At 41.1% G+C, this 22,352-nt stretch overlaps 1 protein-coding gene across 1 annotated transcript in view; it reads right to left on the reverse strand.

Moving 5' to 3' along the window:
- Positions 1–22,352, reverse strand: part of LOC137295570 (ERC protein 2-like) — a 57,484-nt gene that overhangs the window by 13,969 nt on the left and 21,163 nt on the right. Inside the window, exons 2-3 of the mRNA XM_067826976.1 lie at positions 1,944–2,318; positions 1,268–1,366 (exon numbers count right to left, since the gene is read on the reverse strand). Coding sequence (XP_067683077.1) covers positions 1,268–1,366; positions 1,944–2,318 — 474 coding nt within the window. The remainder of the gene's footprint in view (positions 1–1,267; positions 1,367–1,943; positions 2,319–22,352) is intronic.

Below are 22,352 nucleotides of genomic sequence, written 5' to 3' on the forward strand. Positions count from 1 at the left end.
GTAGGCACTAGCAGATGCAATCAGACAACACTGACAAAAGTAGGAGCAAGATAACAGACAAAATGCTATATACTACACTCAGATCAGGGCCATCAGGACTGAGCTCACACTGCATTAAATATGGAACTGAACCAGGGTTTCTGTGTGACAAGCCACAGCATGAGAAGCTGGGCTAAAATACCACCCTCATTGGTATGAAATGAGGATAATGAAATTAATCAAAACAATAAGGATAATGAAAGCTTTGGGGTTAATATTCCCATGAAATCATGCTTTCACTAAAACACATATCCCTAAAATGATCATTGTCCCTAATGTATTTCTGTTTTTATGCTGTTAAAAAGATATAGCTGTGACATTCAGATTAATGTATTTTGTCTTGAAGCTTAATATCAAAACGACAATGCAGTTGAGAAAGTCTCATAATCTCTTTGTTATCCAGACCTTCAGCATCCTAACAGAACAATAAGCATTATGCCTGTTGACAGTCTGGGGATTCATAACTGGGTTCACTACTGGGTAGACTCCATAAAATGTCATGGCTATATTTTACCATTTTGGAAGTAAAATTACAAATAAACCTAAACTCAAAAATGTAAAGTGTCAAACACAGCACACAACTGTTGCCCATACTTTATCTACTGTGAGTCCAGTGACTGAGGGTCACATGGTGTCCCATTGCAGGAATGTGAGATGACCCTGGTTATCAGACTCTGACCTCAGAGGAACCATTATCACCTCCAGAACAAACACATGACTGAGCCTGTGTGCTTGTAGCTCCCATTACAGCAGAGAACAAGGATATCTCCAACAAGCAATCTTTCAGGAAATGGTGCCTTTATGGCCAAAATACTTGGACCCTATAAATCATTGCATATTGTGCTTAACTTGGACCCTAATAATGATTCAGATTGTGCTTATTGTTGGACTCTAATAATGCTTGCATACTGTACATACTTGGACCCTACTAATGCTTAAGAACTGTGCTTACGTTAGGACTAATGCTCTAATATTGTGCTTATCTTGAGATTCTAATAATGCTTGCATAGTGTGCTTACCTTTGACTCTAGTAATGCTTGCAGCGTGGGCTTACCTCTAACTCTAGTAATTCTTGCACAGTGTACTTACCTTTGATTCCAGTAATGCTTGCATCATGGGCTTACCTTTGGCTCTACCAATGCTTGCACAGTTTGCTTACCTTTGACCCTGTAATGCTTACACAGCGTGCTTACCTTTGATTCTAGTAATGCTTTCAAAGTATGCTTACCTTTGACTCTAGTAATGCTTGCATAGTGTGACTACTGGCAGGCTGCTGTTTGAGCTGTAACTGAGCTTCACTGACATCATCCTTCATTCTCATCATTTCCTACGGACAAAAACAAACAAGTGTACATGATAGTAAACCCAATACCTATATTTGATACTTAACATATTTCAAACATATACTTAAAGATGAAAGACTGGAGACCATCACAACAAAGTCCATTAAAAGTAAAGTATATGTGCCTCCAGTCTATATGAAGATATATTACTCAATTAACTTAGTCATCCCCTTCCAAGTGCTTATCAAATTAATTAATCACCTGGATCCCAATCCACAAAACGTTTGCAATGCTTCAACATTATTTAACGTGTGATTAACTATAGAGGTACGATAGACGGTAATGTTACAAACGCTTTTAAGATAGGGGCCCAAATTCATTTTGATTGTTGCCGCCCTCAACAATATTCCAGCTATATGGATGCAGTCGAGCATAGGCCAATCAAGTGTTTGACAGAATGGGCATCAATCAACACAAATAGGATACGATGACATGTATCAACCAAGTCAATGAAAGTTTCCACCTGATTCCGTTACGTGACTCTTTTAACAAGCATAGGTTACTGAAGACCGATTCTAACCTGAATTATCCTGGGTTCATGGAATTAATGTGTACACTTACATCATTTAACCTCATGATTTCTTTCATCTTGTCTCCTACTTTTTCTTCTGCCTTTTGTCGTTTTCTTTCTTCTTCCACTATATGTGACTTTAACGTCTCTAGTTCTTTACGGTCTTCCTCCATTTTGCCTGTCGCAAGACCTTTGCTTTGCAGCATTTCTAAAAGTTTCTTAATACTTTCATCTCTAGCAGATAGAGTCTGTTTTTGTGTGTCAATCCTGAGTTCCATCTCGTCTATGGTTCTACGAAGTATAACAATTTCCTTCTTCATGCGCGCTTTATCCTTCTTCATGGTGTCAAACTCTCCTACATCCACAAGGCTCTGCTCTTTGCCGGAACTGCTCTGTTCCAGGTCGTGCAGCACCCCTGCGTGCTTCTGCAAAAGACAGTAGGCCATGGTCAGTACAACCTTTGATACAAAATAATCAAATAGCAACAAAATCATTACACACTCATAAGAATGAGCGAGTGTGTTTATTTTTACGTTGCACTCAGCTATATTCAAGCTGTGTGGAGGCAGTCTGTAAATAATCAAGTCTGGACCAGACAATCCAGTGATCAAGAGCATGTGCGCAATTCGGAACCGACGGCATGCGTCCACCAAGTCAGTAAGTCTGACCATCCAATTCCATTAGTCGCCTCTTACGAAAAGCATGGGTTACTGAAGGCCAGTATTCTAACCCAGACATTCAAGGATATCTGCACAGAGTAGCATTCATTGTATGAGTCATATTTAAGCCACAAGTGAGTGTTAATGAACAGTCCGAGACGTAACGTGTACGCGAGACGGGCTATCGTCTCTTGTCCGCGAGACGGTGCGCTCCGCGGTACTAACTGAAGCGCTTCCCCCTAATTAATTCAATCACCGTGGAACCAACTCGATTGGGTGCGAACACGATGCAGGGTAATTAAAGCGTCCCGTAAAATCCCCAAGGGTGGTGGGGTACTTGACAGTCGTGAATGAACAGGTTTCGGGATCTCGGATGCCACGCTTTCGTCATTTGCACTGAACAGATTACAACCTGCAGAATACAAGTTGTTTGTCCGACAAAATATTTACAATCATCCTAGGTTGATGCATACTTGGCCTCTGTATTTTCGATTTTTTCGGCACGTGAAAACATCGGGAAAGCAGAATACCACGCCCAAGGTCGGCTGTTTACACATGCCAATTACACAAAAATCAACTCATCGCTCATGAAAAGGTGATTTATTTCATTTGAATGTATTACTGGTGGAAATGTCAACGTATTCATCTTGCAGAAAGTTACAGAATATTTTGAAACTAATACGACCCCTACCGCATCTTGCATGAATCAAAACTTTGCCAATTTCGTCAAAAGTAATCCTGCGAAAACTATTAAATCATTTGCATATTTTTCGGAAGTGACGTACGTCCATTGTGTAACTCCACACAGCACACTGAAAAAAGGGACTCGCGGTGCCAGCCAAAGCTGACATCTCGTACTGATCAAAATTAGTGTTATACTAAAATACCTGCTTCGATATTTCATTACAGCTCATGGTGTTGACATGTGGATATCGTATCTTCCAGAGTACATATCAGTTTATGCCCGCATTAGCGTTTCTGAACCTCTTGAAAGAGAAATGATATTTCTTTTAAGACCACCGTAAATAGATGTGCATTGTATAAAATGACAGAAGTTGGGAAGAAAACAAACTAATTAGACGGTAACTTTTATAAGGTTTCTTGTGAGCCGCTCAAGCGGCTCACTGATCTCGTGTTATTGCAAGTTGAGGATGGTGTTCCTCTGTACGGTCCAGCTTGCGAATGATGACTTGTTGATCATGAAAATGCATATAAGTAACTTGAACCTTATTTATGCTTTCGGAAATTGACATGATTTGATAAAGGCATTTAAAAAAAGAAATCACACTTTGTGACATAATTTCGAAATGAAAAAAGTACGAAAATACAAATTTAAATAAGGAAACATAACGCCCCCTGCAGGTTGTAATATCTTTCGCCCCCTCTTTCGATCAAACTCCATATGACCTGGCGGATACATTACGCATTCGGTAAGATCATGTTAAGTCTACAAATCATCGTTTTCTGAAGAATTGTGCATCATGTCGGCGATTTGCGTAACATCCCTCATCCTGGAAGACATCATTCCTCCATCCCCTTCAGTGTGCACAGTATATTCAGGTAAGAATGTGTTGTTTCACTTACCCTGTACACATACAGGCAACTTCAGTTAGATCGAATACATACGTATTTGCATACATACCTTTTCTACAACAAAACTAACAACACACACTACCAGATCTACTTCAGGTAAAAACTGGGACTTTCTTGTTTACACATATTCTATGTATATGCTTGAAACAGAAAAAGGTTTTCGTTCCTGGAAGACAGCATGGCCAGTGGAAGACAACCAGCCCCGTGTATAATCCTGCATGCTGCGTTGGACTGGGAACGGCCAAATGCCCGTTTCCGCCAGGAGTCAGCAAAATGAGGGAACACGCACATTCCTGAGAACATTGCATTATTTGTTATAAAAACGAAAATGTATGAAGCTTTCACTGAATGTTTTAGATGTATCACAGTATGTAGTACAGCTATGTTTATGAAACACAGGTACATATTTCAAATACATCAGTGCGGCGAATTGTGCTTGTCTTGGTTCATCTTTTTGGCCGAATGCAACACAATTAACTTTCATTTGGATTACGCAATTTAATGTATCACACACGTGACACTGGAGTGAAGACTGGGCCGAACGCGGCCAGGCATAGTTAATGACTGTAGTTGGGTATCACTGAATATACAGGTGGAGACAGGCAACAGGTGTGATGCAGTACAGCACGTTACTTCAGGGTGTGTACATCTAATGAGTTTGCAGACAGTTTACACGGCTATCTGGTGGACACGGGGGGCGATTGTGCAATTTCCTGTTTACGGTGCCTTTGTCGTTCGAGGTATATTTTATGATAGCTTGAAAACACATAATTAAATGCTAATTATATGTATTCCGTTTCCTGTTTGTGTTTGATAATCTGTGAAAGGCCATAGAAATGTTTATTTTGTGGTGACAAATATTCAAGTCGCATGGAGGTGGGCAAAATAGCGTTTTCTTACTTCATTCCGATTGAACTGATCACGTGATAACGATCTCTCACGTGATAATGATATGACATATTTATGAGGAAGAAAGGAATAAAATTGTTCCAGATGATTACAAACTCAAAATATTGTCCATAGCATTACTGATCGACGACTTATAAACAGATTTTTATTGCTTAATGTTATAATGTTTTTCAAAGTGTTCTGTTTTGGTATGAAGGAGTTATTCTTGTACTGATTATCTTCGAAGAGTACTTGAAAGTGCTGTGCGTCGTTGTCAACACTATCATCGGCTTTTCTATCTTTTACTTTGGTAGATGATTTAAACAGTATTCATAGATAAAAACAATACATTCAAAGCCAACACAGAAATATATATTTTATGTATATGCGTGAAATAGGAAGGGTTTTCCTTCCTGGACGACAGCATGGACAGGAGAAGACAACCAGACCCAGCTACAGTCCAGCATGTTGGTTTGGACAGCCTTTTCAGCCATCATCTGCAGAATGAAGAAATATGTGTATACCAGGGAGTTTTGCATTATTTGTCATAATTACGTAACCTTTCACTGACTGTTTTATATGTATTTAGTATAACTATGGAAATAGTTATATATTCTCGGACACAGGTGCATGTTCAAAATTCTTCATTACGGCGAATTGTATTTGTCCCCTGACAGAATGAAACACAAATAAATTTCACACAGATTATGCAATATCACACACGACACTGTTTTCCAGCAATGATTAAGCCGGAATGAAGAGGATGCAGTCAGGCATAGTTTATGACTGCAGTTGATTAGCCCTGAATATACAGGTAGGAGACTGGATACCCATTTATTGGGTTTGGAGACAGCATATTTGCAGACAGTTGACACGGCTGTCTTGTGGACACTGCCAGCCACTGTGCAGTTTCCTGCTTACGATGCTTTTATCGTCCGTGGTAAACTTAAAAACGCACAATTAAATGCTAACTATTTTGTTTGGTGTTGTTAAGCTGGTAAAAGACAGAATCATGTTTATTCAGTTGTGACAAAAATTCAGTTGACATGTAGGTGAGCAAAATCTGCTCAGGGAAGTGGCATCTTCCGTGTGTAACAGGGATGGCTCGACTGATTTTATTGCTGTAGTTGACTAATAATACAGCTTTGAAACAATGTCAGTCTAAGTAAACTCAGTCTCAATGTTATTCCTTAAACTCCACCACTGAGTTTAACAAAACCTAGCAGAAGGTCGCATCAGGCAACCTTTGAGCGACCTATGACCGTCCAATCAATAGCGAGACGGTTATATAGATTTAACCAATCAGACAACGGCTACTACTTAAGGGCACAGCTCTCTCCACAAACAACAATCCGCAGAAAATACAGATATTTGACCTGCGATATATACGCTTTGGGGTTTCTGTTGACATGGTGACCATTGGCTAATATTTCTGCAAGACGAGATCCCTTGAATATTGCCAAAACACTGTTTTCGGAGACAGTTAACTCTGTTGTCATGGTTGTAATGTGCGCCGTGTGAATCACCCAGAAGCGATCATACGCTAAATAACATTCGGAATCGTTCGGGTACGAACCTTTTCGAGATAAAAAGTTCAAAAGGTGTGTGCGAATGTCCACTTTCGCGATTTGGAAAGCTGTGTTCTGATTGGTCAGTCCCAAAGGTTACCTGACGCGACCTCCCATAAGGTTTTGTTAGACTCAGTAATGGAGCGTAAGGAAAAGTACTGAGGCTAAGTTTACTTAGACTGGAAACAATATATATGAATACATAAATCTCCGTCTAAATAACTCTTTTTTTATCACATTCACGTCATCTGTTTAAAAGTGGAGAAATCGCATTTCTATAACATTACGTGTTGATGACAATGACATAAAACTTAAGGAAATGAGTGGTAATTCCTGCATGCAGTGTGTTCAAGAATCCATTTTGCTTAAAGGTCACATGCAACCAAAAAATCAAACATAATTAAAACACATTTATCACTTATTCATGACATACAATATACATTGCTGCTTTTAAAAAAACAAATAAACAAAATTATAAGCGTACAATCGCGATTCAAAAGTGCAATATTTTGTACTTGGGCTTACTTCCCCCGACACGAAGCCCTCGGGAGACCGAACCCAGTCATAGCTGGTGGATATGCACTCAAGTGTAACGACGGCTTCCGATTGGCTGTTTCATTTGCTGATATGCTAACGGTTCATTGTGTGTACAGAAAGATGATCTGTTTGATGGGCATTTTAGAAGTATAGCCAGTCACAAGAAAGTAAGATTCTGTATGGATAACAACTTCTTTTTGTGTACTTGATGCGTCGTTTCAGTATGGATTCATATACTGTTGTCAAACAAAATCATATACACTAAAAGAAGCCGTTATCCATGAAGAATGTAGAGATGTTGGGTTTGGAAAATACATGTTCTCTGAATTTGCGCTCGATCCAATCAAAAATCATTTCAGCAGAGATGATAAACTACTGGAATCTGTCATTCGTCCAAGTACAAAGCAGGACTTGAAACTGACAAGAGTTTGCACCAGTTTCCGTCAGATCCAGTCATCCGAAAAAAACGAATGTAGTATGTCATGTGTATCACACGTGCCTAATTACATAATGTGGCAGACAGGGGACTCGGGTGCACGAGTCATAAATCAACTTATTTTCTTTATGTCGTATAGTCTGATAGGTGTTAAGTTCAAATTGCACGTGGTCAATGATCGAAGCTGTGTATTGCATGTTGTCTTTAGCAGACAGGCAGGCAGACATATAGGTGTGAATAAACCAGACACTGAGCTTTCTCTGTGACAGAGACTGCTTACCACAATCAACAAGTCTTTTTACGTAACGAGTAGATTATTTACTTGTTTGTGTACACAACCAAGATTAGACTACTGCTCACAACCTAAGACGCTGGGCATGCATACTGTTTCAAGCTCCGCGAACCTATTCACTGCGCATGCGTCACGGGCGCAGCGCAGCACATCTGTTGGAACCAGTTTTCCCCCCAGCGCTGGGGGGAATTTAGTGAAACGTTTGAACTCCGATTTCGCGGGCTTTTTTTTCATCGCGTTTTTTTCAACTTTATAGGTTGACTTGGCATTTTTTATGATTTGTTTCGGTAAATGCATACCGAAAGGTACAAGAATCTGCAAAGTTGTGTTTTACGTTGCATGTGACCTTTAAACTATTAAAGATCATGCAGTCCTCCGAAGTTACTTACCACTTGATGCGAGTGAGCATATTGAGCACCGGGTCTGCTCCCGTGGCAAAAGGCGTCTCTCGTAGTCGTAACGATCTTGTGGGTAAGGTTTGAGTGTCTGACGAGCAGTGGGAGGAAAGTAGATGTGTTTCATCGCGAGTGTACACCTATGTGCATTCGTGTACACGAACAAGTACTTATACGAGGTAAATCTGCATGGAATAAGCTTTCAGAAAATATAAAGATCATGTTTGTGTGAAATGTGCACATAGGTGAAAATTGCCGTCAAAAACTGACCACTTTTGTTCGTGCTTCTGGGTAGCGTCTCTCGTACGCGTAACGAAATTGTGAGGCCGTTTGTGTGTCTGTGACGAGCGGTGGGTGGAAAGTAGATGTGTTTCATCGCGAGTGTACACCTATGTGCATTCGTGTACACGAACAAGTACTTATACGAGGTAAATCTGCATGGAATAAGCTTTCAGAAAATATAAACATCATGTTTGTGTGAAATGTGCACATAGGTGAAAATTGTCGTCAAAGGCTGACTACTTTTGTTCGTGCTTCTGGGAAGCGTCTCTCGTACGCGTAACGAAATTGTGAGGACGCTGTGTGTGTGTGTGACGAGCGGTGGGTGGAAAGTAGATGTGTTTCATCGCGAGTGTACACCTATGTGCATTCGTGTACACGAACAAGTACTTATACGAGGTAAATCTGCATGGAATAAGCTTTCAGAAAATATAAACATCATGTTTGTGTGAAATGTGCACATAGGTGAAAATTGTCGTCAAAGGCTGACTACTTTTGTTCGTGCTTCTGGGAAGCGTCTCTCGTACGCGTAACGAAATTGTGAGGACGCTGTGTGTGTGTGTGACGAGCGGTGGGTGGAAAGTAGATGTGTTTCATCGCGAGTGTACACCTATGTGCATTCGTGTACACGAACAAGTACTTATACGAGGTAAATCTGCATGGAATAAGCTTTCAGAAAATATAAACATCATGTTTGTGTGAAATGTGCACATAGGTGAAAATTGTCGTCAAAGGCTGACTACTTTTGTTCGTGCTTCTGGGTAGCGTCTCTCGTACGCGTAACGAAATTGTGAGGCCGTTTGTGTGTCTGTGACGAGCGGTGGGTGGAAAGTAGATGTGTTTCATCGCGATTGTACACCTATGTGCATTCGTGTACACGAACAAGTACTTATACGAGGTAAATCTGCATGGAATAAGCTTTCAGAAAATATAAAGATCATGTTTGTGTGAAATGTGCACATAGGTGAAAATTGCCGTCAAAAACTGACTACTTTTGTTCGTGCTTCTGGGTAGCGTCTCTCGTACGCGTAACGAAATTGTGAGGCCGTTTGTGTGTCTGTGACGAGCGGTGGGTGGAAAGTAGATGTGTTTCATCGCGAGTGTACACCTATGTGCATTCGTTTACACGAACAAGTACTTATACGAGGTAAATCTGCATGGAATAAGCTTTCAGAAAATATAAACATCATGTTTGTGTGAAATGTGCACATAGGTGAAAATTGTCGTCAAAGGCTGACTACTTTTGTTCGTGCTTCTGGGTAGCGTTTCTCGTACGCGTAACGAAATTGTGAGGCCGTTTGTGTGTCTGTGACGAGCGGTGGGTGGAAAGTAGATGTGTTTCATCGCGATTGTACACCTATGTGCATTCGTGTACACGAACAAGTACTTATACGAGGTAAATCTGCATGGAATAAGCTTTCAGAAAATATAAACATCATGTTTGTGTGAAATGTGCACATAGGTGAAAATTGTCGTCAAAGGCTGACTACTTTTGTTCGTGCTTCTGGGAAGCGTCTCTCGTACGCGTAACGAAATTGTGAGGACGCTGTGTGTGTCTGTGACGAGCGGTGGGTGGAAAGTAGATGTGTTTCATCGCGAGTGTACACCTATGTGCATTCGTGTACACGAACAAGTACTTATACGAGGTAAATCTGCATGGAACAAGCTTTCAGAAAATATAAAGATCATGTTTGTGTGAAATGTGCACATAGGTGAAAATTGCCGTTAAAAACTGACTACTTTTGTTCGTGCTTCTGGGAAGCGTCTCTCGTACGCGTAACTATATTGTGAGGACGCTGTGTGTGTCTGTGACGAGCGGTGGGAGGAAGGTAGGTTTGTTTCAACACGATGATACACCTATGTGCGTTAATGTACACGAACAAGTACATGTACGAGGTAAATCTGCGTTGAATAAGCTTTCAGAAAATATGAAAATCATGTTTATGTGAAGTGTACACATAGGTGAAAATTGTCGTCTGAAGTCTAATATCTACTGGTATGGCAGCTAACATAAAACGTAAAACTGTTTTTACATCGGTAGAAGTGACCCCCCACTCTTAATCGTGTTTTCCAACGATTATACTTCCAACAAAAGAGTAGTCCGTATGAAAAAATGTTATTCGTGATTTTGTTTAAATTTATTATACCCCTTTGATGTAACGCAAGAAATATCGCCATGTACATTACGCACGCTTCACACAGTCTCAGACTCAAGACGGATGTTTTGACTGGGCAATTTAGTCAGGCATCAGTTACCTCCCATTAATGACACGCTAACCCGGTCACTTCTACGCGAGACGATTCGCGCGGTTTCGAAGAAAGTAAACATGTTTCAACACAATAACACACATGTGTGCGTTGGTGTGCATCGAAAGCTGCATATATATTATGAATCTACGATAAATGAGCTTTCAGAAAATACTAAATGTAAGTTTCTGAAAATTATGCACATAGGTGAAATTCGCAGTTGAATATCGCCAATTTTTGCTCAAATTTTGCACATTTTTGTCATTTTTTGACAATTTAATTTCCTCTTTTTATGTTTTCATTCACGTCATCCAATAACTTGACCATCTGTCAATGACTGTAGCAAATTTTGTTTAATTATTTTCACAAATAACAATTTTAGACATGTTTTTGTGTGACATGCAGAATTTCTCTCTCTGTGATCAGGGAGTCACGCGTATGAGTGACCCCCTCTCAGGTAGTCACTTGTACGCGTAACGGGAGACCGTCTCGCGTACACGTTACGTCCTCTACTGATGAATTACTGATTATGTTTGAGTAAAATTGCTCAATTCAGAAGTGAATAGAGGATAACAAAGGCTGGAGATGATAGTATATTGCTGGCCACAGTCACGTTAAGACCTCGACAACTATTCATCAGTACCGTGTTTCTCCCTTCCCACTTTCTGGTGAAGGGGTTACAGGTGGTGGTGAGCTTCTAATAGTATGACAGTCAGTAGTATTTCAAATATACTGCCGACAGAAAATAAGGGAACCAAGAAATTGAATGTAGATGACTTTGACTGTGACAGGGTCCGTTATCGTGGCGTATCTCCCAAACGCAACATCCAATGACAATGGAATTTCGCATAACGCATGCCCAGCACGTGCATACAGAAGTTAACTCCCGTAAATGTACTGGAGAAGTCGCAATCACTAATGCAATAGAGATTGACACTTACTGACAGAAATGCCTCTGAAGCAAGAAAATGGAGAATTGTGGGAATGATAGAGGGGGGACATCATTATGTGAAGTTGCCCGGCAGATGGGTGAATCAAAAAGTGTAATTTCATGCCTGTGGGATAAGTACCGTCAAACGGGTGGGGTTGCAACAAGACCTGGGCGTGGTAGACCAAAATCAATGACACCACGACAGGATCGTCTCAATACGTTAATTGCTCTACGCGATAGGTTTAAATCGGCCCCTGCCATCAATAGAGAATTCCGCACACTCACTGGAAGACGCATTTCAACCTCGCAACCGTGAAAAACCGACTCTATCAAGCTCGTCTGAAAGCAAGACGGCCTTTTAAGGGTGTCACCCTTTCAGCTCACCATAAGCGCCAAAGATTGGCATGGGCTAGGCAGCATCAGGGACGGGCTATGCGCCACTGGCGTTACACCATGTTCTCTGATGAGTCAAGGTTTTGCCTACAATTCACAGAAGGCAGAAAACGTTGGCGTCGGAGTGGGGAGCGATATGCCAGAGCAGCAATTCTTGACCATGATCGATATGGAGGTGATAGTGTCATGGTGTGGGGTGGGATTACACATGACAGACGATCAGATTTGGTCATCATTAATGGAGCCATGACTGGTCAGCAATACGTTGACCAAATATTGCGTCCTGTTGTGGCTCCATTGGCTAGAGTTATCGGCTGAAATTTTGTATTCCAAGATGATAATGCCAGACCACATCGGGTCCGAATTGTCTCCGCTTATCTCCGACAAGAAGGTATCCAGACATTGGACTGGCCCTCTAAGTCCCCAGACCTGTCCCCAATTGAACATCTCTGGGGCGTTCTTGGTTGAAGGGTGTACGCCAGGGACCCAGGACCCGCCAACCTGACCCATCCAAGAGGAATGGCGGGCAATACCATGGGCAACCATCCGGAAATTGTTTAACAGCATGCCATCAAGGTGCCGTGAATGTGTTGCCCAACATGGTGGACACACCAGACATTGAACTTGACGCCTAAAATTGATTTAGTGGATATTTAAAGCAGTTTCAAATTCGCTATTATTTCATTAGTTCCCTTATTTCTTGTCGGTAGTATATATATGCTATACTATTAATGGTTTAAATAGTTAGTTTTCATTCCAGAGGATCTGTACCATCTGAATCACTAAACTACTACCAAAACGAATCGCCTATACAGGCATAAATGATTACCACTGCCATCAAGATGAATCTCTGTCTGACATAGATTAAGAGTGCTTGTCAGTAGACAAAGCCTAACCATAGGGACCTATCAGGTGGACATCGAACCACACCCTCCTTCCCATCTCAATGCTGATAATGCCTCCGGCTGTTCCATAAGCAAAGGATTATACAGATCAATGGACTTTCGACATAACCCACACTTGTGAAGCCTGTTTGAGCTAATGAAATAATTCTGATCTCTTTGCTGCATCCTCTTTGCAGTACAGAACGGTGTCAGCAACATGACAATATTAAAACTGAAAACTGTAACGGCACTGGATTCTCATGGCTTAGAATCAATAATATCAGTACCGAGCTTGATGAATATATATTGAAAAGTTTGCAGTCTGATCCCTCTCTATTGATCTTGAGGTCTGATGCTTAATTCCACAAAATAAAAAACAAACAGTCTGTAAGTCCATGTAGATATCACCAGAATTCAACATGAAAGTCAAGAAATTGAGGGAACAGACAGATGTGCAGCAACTAAGGGATGAGGCGAGGTGGAATTGAAGAGTCCGTCAGTCTTGTGCTATATTAGATGTGTGCCTGCGGGCATGCGTGCGCGCATGAGAGACTGTATGTGAGAGATAACAGTTGTTTGGTTTATTTCATCCACTTTTCATAATATTACCACAATAAAATTGTGGTGAAGACCAGAAATGAACTTTGTTCATTGCAACCACATGGAGATTCAAACCCGTGTCTTTGGTGTGATGACTGAACACTTTTACCACTCACTACCCCACCGTCCCTACAGATAACATAAATTAATCCCAAGATACAACCATCTACAAGAGCCCAGTAGACATTCATGTCAGACCAGATGATCACCTTGGCTCTCTGGCTGACACGTTTCAGCTAAGGGGCCACTGTTGAATCACTACTTATACCTGGTATAGTTGTACAGTCAGCAATCTGTCGTCTCCTTGACTAGAGTATAGCATATCAGTCCTCCAGAAGCCCTGGGTTGCTTAAATTAGTCTCGGTGTCTTTTGGGTTCAATTTGTCTAAAAAGTAGACTGAATCTTAATTTACTGATTGGCTCTTATCTTACTAATACCAGTAAAACCTTAATTTCCTGTTTTTGAGCAAATATTGATCAGCGACCTAAAAGTCAATAGTAAATCCCAATGGCAGTCAAAAGATCCATCATCCAGTTAGTTCTACAGAATTAAGAAGAAGACAATGGGCCTTTCACTCAAAGCATGGAAAGAAGGATTAACCTTGCTTGTAGTGTCATGCCTTGAAACTCTCTTCAGCAGAACCTTGGTAATCCAGACATTAGTATTCACAATAAAATCATCAAGAATCAGTCTGTGTCATTAACCTACGTTGTTGAATTTGGCGCTTGGCATCCTTAGCAGACTTTAGTGATATAATACAAATTATCATCAGCTGCAGTTGAGCTCATCAGATAGACCAGGCGACTTCAGGCTGGAAGCTAAAGTCACAAACAGCAGACTGACAAATTTCAAGATTAATAATCAAATGGAACAATCTAAAATCCAGCACCTATCTTGTACTCTGCTGTGATATCATCTCATTTAGACCTATGTTCTACCTAGACCTCTCTTTGAGAGCTTTGATATCATCTGATTAAGACCTGTGTTCTACCTAGACCTCTCCTTGATAGCTGTGATATCATCTGATTAAGACCTGTGCCCTACGTTTACGTCTGCTTGAGAGCAGTGATATCATCTAATTGCTCTGCCTAGACCTCTCCTTGAGACCAGTGATACCATCTAATCATGACCTGTGCTCTACCTAGACCTCTCCTTGAGCGCTATGATATCATCTGATTGAGACCTGTTTTCTACCTAGACCTCTGCTTGAGAGCAGTGATATCATCTCATTGCTCTACCTAGACCTCTCCTTGAGAGCTGTGATACCATCTAATCAAGACCTGCACCCTGCTTAGACTTCAGCTGGACAGCAGTAATGTCCTCCTACCCACTGACTTGAACCTGTTTAGCTACCAAGGATCTCAGCTGGACAGCAGTCATTGATCCCAAAGTAATGGCTATCCTCAGTCATATCCTGAAAACAACAAATATTCCCAGCAGAAACCTTAAATTATCGATTACTTATAATGACAAAGGGCATTTAAAATATGTTTAGGTATATGCGTGAAATAACAGACTTAAAACAAATATACTTAGGATCGATCATCTCAGGTCACAGTGGCAGACTATGTAATCACTAAACCAAACATAACGCTTCATAAGATGAAGAGTTCTACACCTTCCAAATGACATTTTACACTCTAACACTTGAGCCAAATAAATAGCATGCAGGCAGGCAGGTGAGGCATGCTGCGTGGACTGGTCTACACGTGGGGTTGGGGGTGATAGCAGTCAGTCAGGGGAAGGATGCTGGGGAGAGGACAGGTATCTCTTGAATGTTGGGTGGAGAGAGACAGGTATCCCTGGCATGTAAGGGTGGGAAACAACAAGTATCAGTGGGCTGCTGGGTGGGAGAAGCAAGGTATCCTTGGAATGCTGGGTGGGTGAGGACAGGTATAGTGGGATGTTGAAGTGGTGTAAAGACAAGTGTCCCTGGGATGTTGGGAGGGGAGATGACAGGTGACCCTGAGATGTTGGGTGGGTGAGAACAGGTATCCTTTGGATATTTTGGGAGAAGACAGGTATCCATGGAGTGTTGGGGTTGGAGAGGAAAGGTATCAATGTGGTATTGGGGTGGAAAAAGACAGATATACTTGGGATGTTGGGGTGAGAGAGGACAGGTATCCCTGGGATGTTGGGTGGGAGATGACAAGTATCTGTGGGATGCTGGGTGGGAGAAGACAGGCATCAATGGAATGCTGGGTGGGTGAGGACAGGTATCCATGGGATGTTGGGGTATGGGAAACACAAGTATCCCTGGGATGTTGGGTGGGTGAGGACAGGTATCCCTGGGATACTGGGTGGGAGAAGACAGGTATCCATGGGGTGCTGGGGTTAGAGAGGAAAGGTATCAATGTGGTGTTGGGGTGGAAAAAGACTGATATACTTGGGATGTTGGGGTGGGAGAGGACAGGTATCCCTGGGATGTTGGGTGGGAGATGACAAGTATCTGTGGGATGCTGAGTGGCTGAGGACAGGTATCCATGGGATGTTGCAGTAGGGGAAAGACAAGTATCCCTGTGGTGTTGGGGTGGAAAAATACAGGTATCCCTGGGAAGTTGGGTGGGTGAGGACAGGTATCCCTTGGATGTTAGGTGGGACAGGATAGATATCCATGGGATGTTGGGGTGGGAGAAGACAGGCATTTCTGGGATGATGGGGTGGGAGAATGGAGAAGACAGGCATTTCTGGGATGATGGGGTGGGAGAATGGAGAAGACAGGTATCCCTTGGATGATGGGTGGGAGAAAACAGGTATCCTTGGGATGTTGGGTGGGAAAGGACTGGTATCCCTGTGACGTTGGTGTGTTAGAGTATAGGAATCCCTTGAGTTGGGTGAGAGAAGACGGGCATCCAGGGGATATTGGGCAGAACAAGACAGGTATCCTGGGCATGTTGGGTGGAAGAAAACAGGTATCCCTTGGATCATAGGGTCGGAGAGGACAGGCATCCCTAGGACGACTTGGGAGGACAGATATCCTTCCAAGCCAGCACCTTGCACCAACTACTGTCCTCTTCACTGATGCTTCAATATGTCCAGACACCTCTGCCATTACACAGAAATCAATAAAAAGACTGTCACTTTCATTTTTTCACTGCTCATCAATAATACTTTTCCAGAAGCAGCCAGACTGTCAAATCATGCATACTTCTGCCTCATATTAGAGGTTTAGATGACATGCTACAGTGAGTCAGTTTGTACCATTACAGAAGTATTTTTTCAACTATTCAAGTTTGATGCTTCAACCTGTAAAATATGGAGGGAAGCAAACATGAGAACTCCACTTCACCATAATGTTCCTTAATTTAATCTCAGATCTTTGTCCACATTGCAATATAAAGATGCAAAGGGTATGAGCTGGGTTTTACATTGGTTTCTGCCTTATGCATTATGCATTATGATATAAGTGAGTGAGTGAGTAAGTGAGCGAGTGTAAGTGAGTGAGTGTAAGTGGGTGATTGAGTGAGTGAGTGAGATAAAAGCCTCACTGAATAGCTGAGTTAGTTTTCCAGTCAAATCAACAAGTGTCAGCACAATATGTGAAAAAGTGCTAAGTGAAGCTTGTCTCAGACAATCACTGTTTTGGTGAAACCCAAAGTAAAAGTACTGACACACTCTGAACCTGAACTCTGCATATTGAACACCTTAGACCATAGAGCCACCCATGACCAAAACTGTTAACAAGTACACACAAGATGCAAGTCAAACATTTACATATCTTATAAATATCTGAAGATTCAGAGATCCTTACACTCCTGCTAAACAACTTCACTGACTGGATAATTTTATTGACCATAATTGTACTGTGCATATATATATATAATTGTATAGCCACCAAGGAATGCTATGCAAAAAATATCTTATCTTCCATAAGGTATATTGTCCTTCAAACTATTCAAAGGATGGATATTTCTTTTCCAAGATAAACTTCAAGGGAAAGGTCTCAAAATAACTTTTCATTTAGCCTACTAAGCCCACATTTCTGGAAAAATATCAAAGGTGAAAGGTCAAGACATGATGAGCAAGACCATGATGCACTGTTCATCACGGATGAACCATTCCAATGATGGCAGAACGTCAAACAAATACCCAACAAATCTTTGCATTCAAAAATATTGATGACCATGGTAAATTGGGCTTGAGGAAAGAGGCTCGGTCTGTCAACACACAAGTGGAGCTCCTAATCATGTCTGGTGTGGAAACCCCGGAGAGTGTTTACTGTGCATCTACTCGGGACTATCTCCACGGTCAGTACCATGTTACTTGGCACTGACTGACCAAGCCTGGCCATCGAAGCGCTGACCATCCTGATCAGGCCATCTGGCCACTTAGGGTCAGGCATGTGTAGCAGACAGATGGGAATCCCATGTAAATTGTAAACATATGGCCAGGAATGAGGGCTGTGGGCTAATTGTTTGGGCAGGTTCTGCAGACTTTGCTGCCAGCATGTGGGATAATTCTTGTACTTACCCACATGTTATCCTCCACAATGTGTACTGAAAAGTTTGGGGTACTCATGGTTTTACTTCCTTGGGTCAAGTCTTTCAGGTGTTTTTACATCAATAAGGAAAGAACATTACGGTACTAGATTTATGGATAACAACTTCTTTATTTTGTGAGTGCGAGGTTTCGATACAGATACTTGTACCTTTGTCAAACACTTAGCAGGATGCCAGTCGACCAAATAAGTAGAGTACTTCACAAAATACTTCAGCTGAAGTGAGCGAGCGAGTGAGTGAGTGAGCAAGTGAGTCTAGTTTTAGGGCCCTTTTACTAATATTCCAAGAATATCACAGCAGAGGACACCAGAAAAGGGCTTCACACATTGCATCCCTTTGGTGCAACATACCTGGGTCTTCAGTGAGACAAATCAATGCTTTAACCACTAGGCTACCCACCATCCCACTTCAGTTTAAAATCCTGTTTCAAGTGATTTCTAATTTGTATCTGTGAGCTACCCCAGGTGCATAATGTTTTACATTAAACATGCAAGGACAATATAAATGTCAAATAAACAACAGCCCTTTCAATACATTATGAACTGTGGCAGGGTGTATGGTCGTGCGACTTCTGCACTTAATGTGTAAATAACGACCTCTGTAGAAATACATTCACAAATGAAAAGGATGCGATTGGGTATGTAGCAGAGTACTGTTAACGTTAAACTTTGGGGTTTTTAACAAAAATATCCTGGCTCTTTTAACACAAGCAAATACAAATCATTAAAAATGTGTGATCCACTTCATGTAATATCTGCTAATAATCAGCACATCTGAAGCTCTGTTCTGCAAAATAGATGTCAGAAAAAAATAATTTCTTTCTCAAAACATCTGTCATAAAGCAAAGAAGCAGACAGGAGGAATTAGGATCTTCATGCTCTCTGACAGCTGGGGCAGGCTGCTTCTTGCAAGCCTTCATTATTTACACAGAACAGCAGGATATTTTTTCCAACCCATTTTGCTTATTATGATAACATATGAGGTAGTTAATGTATTAATAGAAATCCTGACTAGACTTGGAACAGCTTGGTCTTGGGACATTTGTTCCGCCTTTGTAACAGACCATGTTTCTAGTTCAAAGGTAATTTCACCTTTCACTTATTCCGTGCAGATTAATCAAATCCACGTGGCCAGTTCACAAATATGACGAAGAGCATGCCTCTTAAAGAAGCTGAGGAACCCAGTGTAGTCATGCTGATGCTGATGAATTCAATTAGATTCAATATACACTAAATGGAGTGTTTCATTTCTTTGATGCAACATGTGAATTAAGTAAGTTCCTGGACTGAAGTCCAGGTGTATGCACAGCTGCTTTTAGAAGTCAGCCATGGTTTTGAATGATTCTGAAATCTTTGAGCACATCACCTTGCAAGACGACTGTTTACATCATAGGCCTATGTCCCTTGCACATCCATTTCTAACTTAGTTACATGTGATTAAAAAGTAAGTTTCTTACTAGTTGGTAAGACTAATTTTGCATTGTTAATCCTGAATGAAGGAAAAGTGGCAAAAGGGCAAAAGTCCAACTGCTCACTTGAATTTATGAAGTGTACTGCTTTTCATATCATTGATTTGTAGCATATCAGTCTAAACTGGGAAATAATCCCACATTCATGTCCAGTCAGTCAAACCAAGCAAAGTCTCAACATTAACACTAAAATTACACAAAATGGGGCCTAGACCAAACAATCCAATGATTTGACATCATGAGCATATCTACACCTTTGATTGCAAATTAGTAGACCTGACCACCTGATCCCATTAGTCTTCCCTGACAAGCATGGGATACTGAAGACTAATTTTAACCAAGATATCCATGGGTGGAGACAAGCATAGAATGCAGGAGAGAAATTCTAACCAAGATCTTCACAGGTGGAGACATGTATGGGAAACTGAAGAGCAATTCTAACCAAGATCTTCACAGGTGGAGATATGTATGGGAAACTGAAGAACAATTCTAACCCAGACCTTCACAGATGGAGAAAAGCATGGGATGCTGAAGGTCAATTCTAACCAAGATCTTCACAGGTGGAGAAAAACATGGGATGTTGAAGACTAAAATTAATCCAGATCTTCACAGGTATACTGCAATAACCAACAAAGAAAAACTAAACAAAATTGAAGATAGACATAACAATCAAAACACTGGGGAACAGTCACATAACCTGTATGACTAGTTTCAACTTCTTCTACAAGAGACTCCGGCCCATACATATGACTACATCCAGGCATGTCCATGGGTGTCCTGATCAAGTTTTCAAGGCATATATGTACGTAGGCATCCTGCCTAATCATAAGATTATGTTTTCATCATGGTTCCTGTGTGGATGGTAAGGAATATGATAGGGTAGAAATATGCCGGACTGGTGTGTGATGTCCCAGGGCTCTACAGGTTGCAGGTAAGGCAGCTGGACTAGACATTACAAATGTCAAAACTACACGTGAGGAGTGGTGAATATGCTTCCACTTCCTCTGAACTATGCCTGCTGGCTGAAGTGCTATGTGCACCTCACAGGCCATACATACTACACACAAGTGATGTACAGGCAAGATCTGCGAAGCATGGAGAGGCAGGGCTAAACCCTGTTTCACAAGAGTCGACATCCGGCATAACATGCGGCCTTTTTGTTTATTACATGGATATGCAAGGCTTTTAAGTTCCAGGCATTGTTTTGCCATCTTCATCTAACAGTTAGCATGCAGGTGAACCGTTCTCACTGAAATACCTTAGACTCACTTTTCCCTGCATTGGCAAACACAATTTTAACGTTTTATTACCGCTGCTGTCTTTTCCTCCTGAAGTGTCAGAGAGTTCCAAGAGGTAAGACGATTTTATGGAACAAGCAAATTGGCACTATTCCATGAGCCGATCTTTTTGCTAAGACTTCTGTTTTTCTACAGGAGTTACAATCTCTGAAGTGCCATGATCAGTCTGTGGAACCCTGGAAACATTCTACTAAGTTGCCTTACCACAACTTAATTAGTCCATGTTAAAGTATGTGAGTTACGATCATAGAGATCACTTTGGTGTACTTAGGCCCTAAGCAAAAATGAATGAGTGAGTTCAGTTTTACGGCGCTTTTAGCAATATTCCAGCAATAATATGACGAGGGACACCAGGCAGGCTTCACACACTGTACCCATGTGGGAAATCGAACTTGGGTCTTTGGCTTGACAACCGAACACTTTAACCACTTGGCTACCCTACTGTCCCCCTTATAAACCAGACATACGTAATCTTTAGGACCAGACAATACTCCCTCTCCATAGGTGCCAATATTACAAAATTAACTCCTGGTAAATATATCACTAGACTGACGGTTAAGCATAGTGGTCAAAGACAGATCGCTCATATTCATAACCTGAACTAGATATCATTTAGTCTTACAAAACATGGGGCATGGACGTTTCTTGAAAGCCTTTCACACACAAGATGAGGGTCATTTGATCTGCTGGTACCCATTAGTTAGCGATACAACAAAACCATTATTTGTTGGCATGTTCCTATGGAGGGACTTCAAAGTTCAGCAGAACAAGTGATGAGAATAGCCTTTGATGGCTGCATTGGCTGATGTACCTTGAATAGGATCGGATTTGTGGTCTCAAAGAACTATTAACGGTATTTGGTCTATCAACTTCCTTTGAAATTATGATCCATAAACCTGTCCAATATTGACTGGCTCAATTTGGACAGAATACTACAGACAGAATACTAGGGTTTTTCCCTTTTGCTGTTATCCTCATTCATGAAGACACCATCATGGTTGCTGATACAGTTGTATTTCATGTTCTAAGATGTGAATGTATCAAGTCGTTCTACATTAACTTGAAAACCTTACTTTACAACAAAATATATATGAAATATCTAAATTCACAAGGTTGTAGGCTTGGATTTTACACACAGCTAATAATCCTGTAGTAAAGTATTTTACTTGAAAAATATTACACATCTAAAACATGAATACAATATTTACAATCTATCACCAAGTGGTAGGGATTCAAATCCATGCACGCTACCCAGCCACTAAAACAAGATAACCAGTCAATCAACCAACAAGCTAAACAGCCACTCATCTAATAAGCTAACCAGTCACACAAACAAGAATGTAGCAAATACCAAATTTGGTATATCAGCCTTCCTTATGAAAACAAGCAAGTTTGATATTAACCCAAGAAATTGGTCAATGCTGAAGTGGGTAACGATCACTTGATATACTAGAATTATCAACAGTTTGACTGTCAAAAGTTTATCAGTTG

Source organism: Haliotis asinina, chromosome 9 (genome assembly GCF_037392515.1).
Source record: "Haliotis asinina isolate JCU_RB_2024 chromosome 9, JCU_Hal_asi_v2, whole genome shotgun sequence".
NCBI classification, from domain to species: Eukaryota; Metazoa; Mollusca; class Gastropoda; order Lepetellida; family Haliotidae; genus Haliotis; species Haliotis asinina.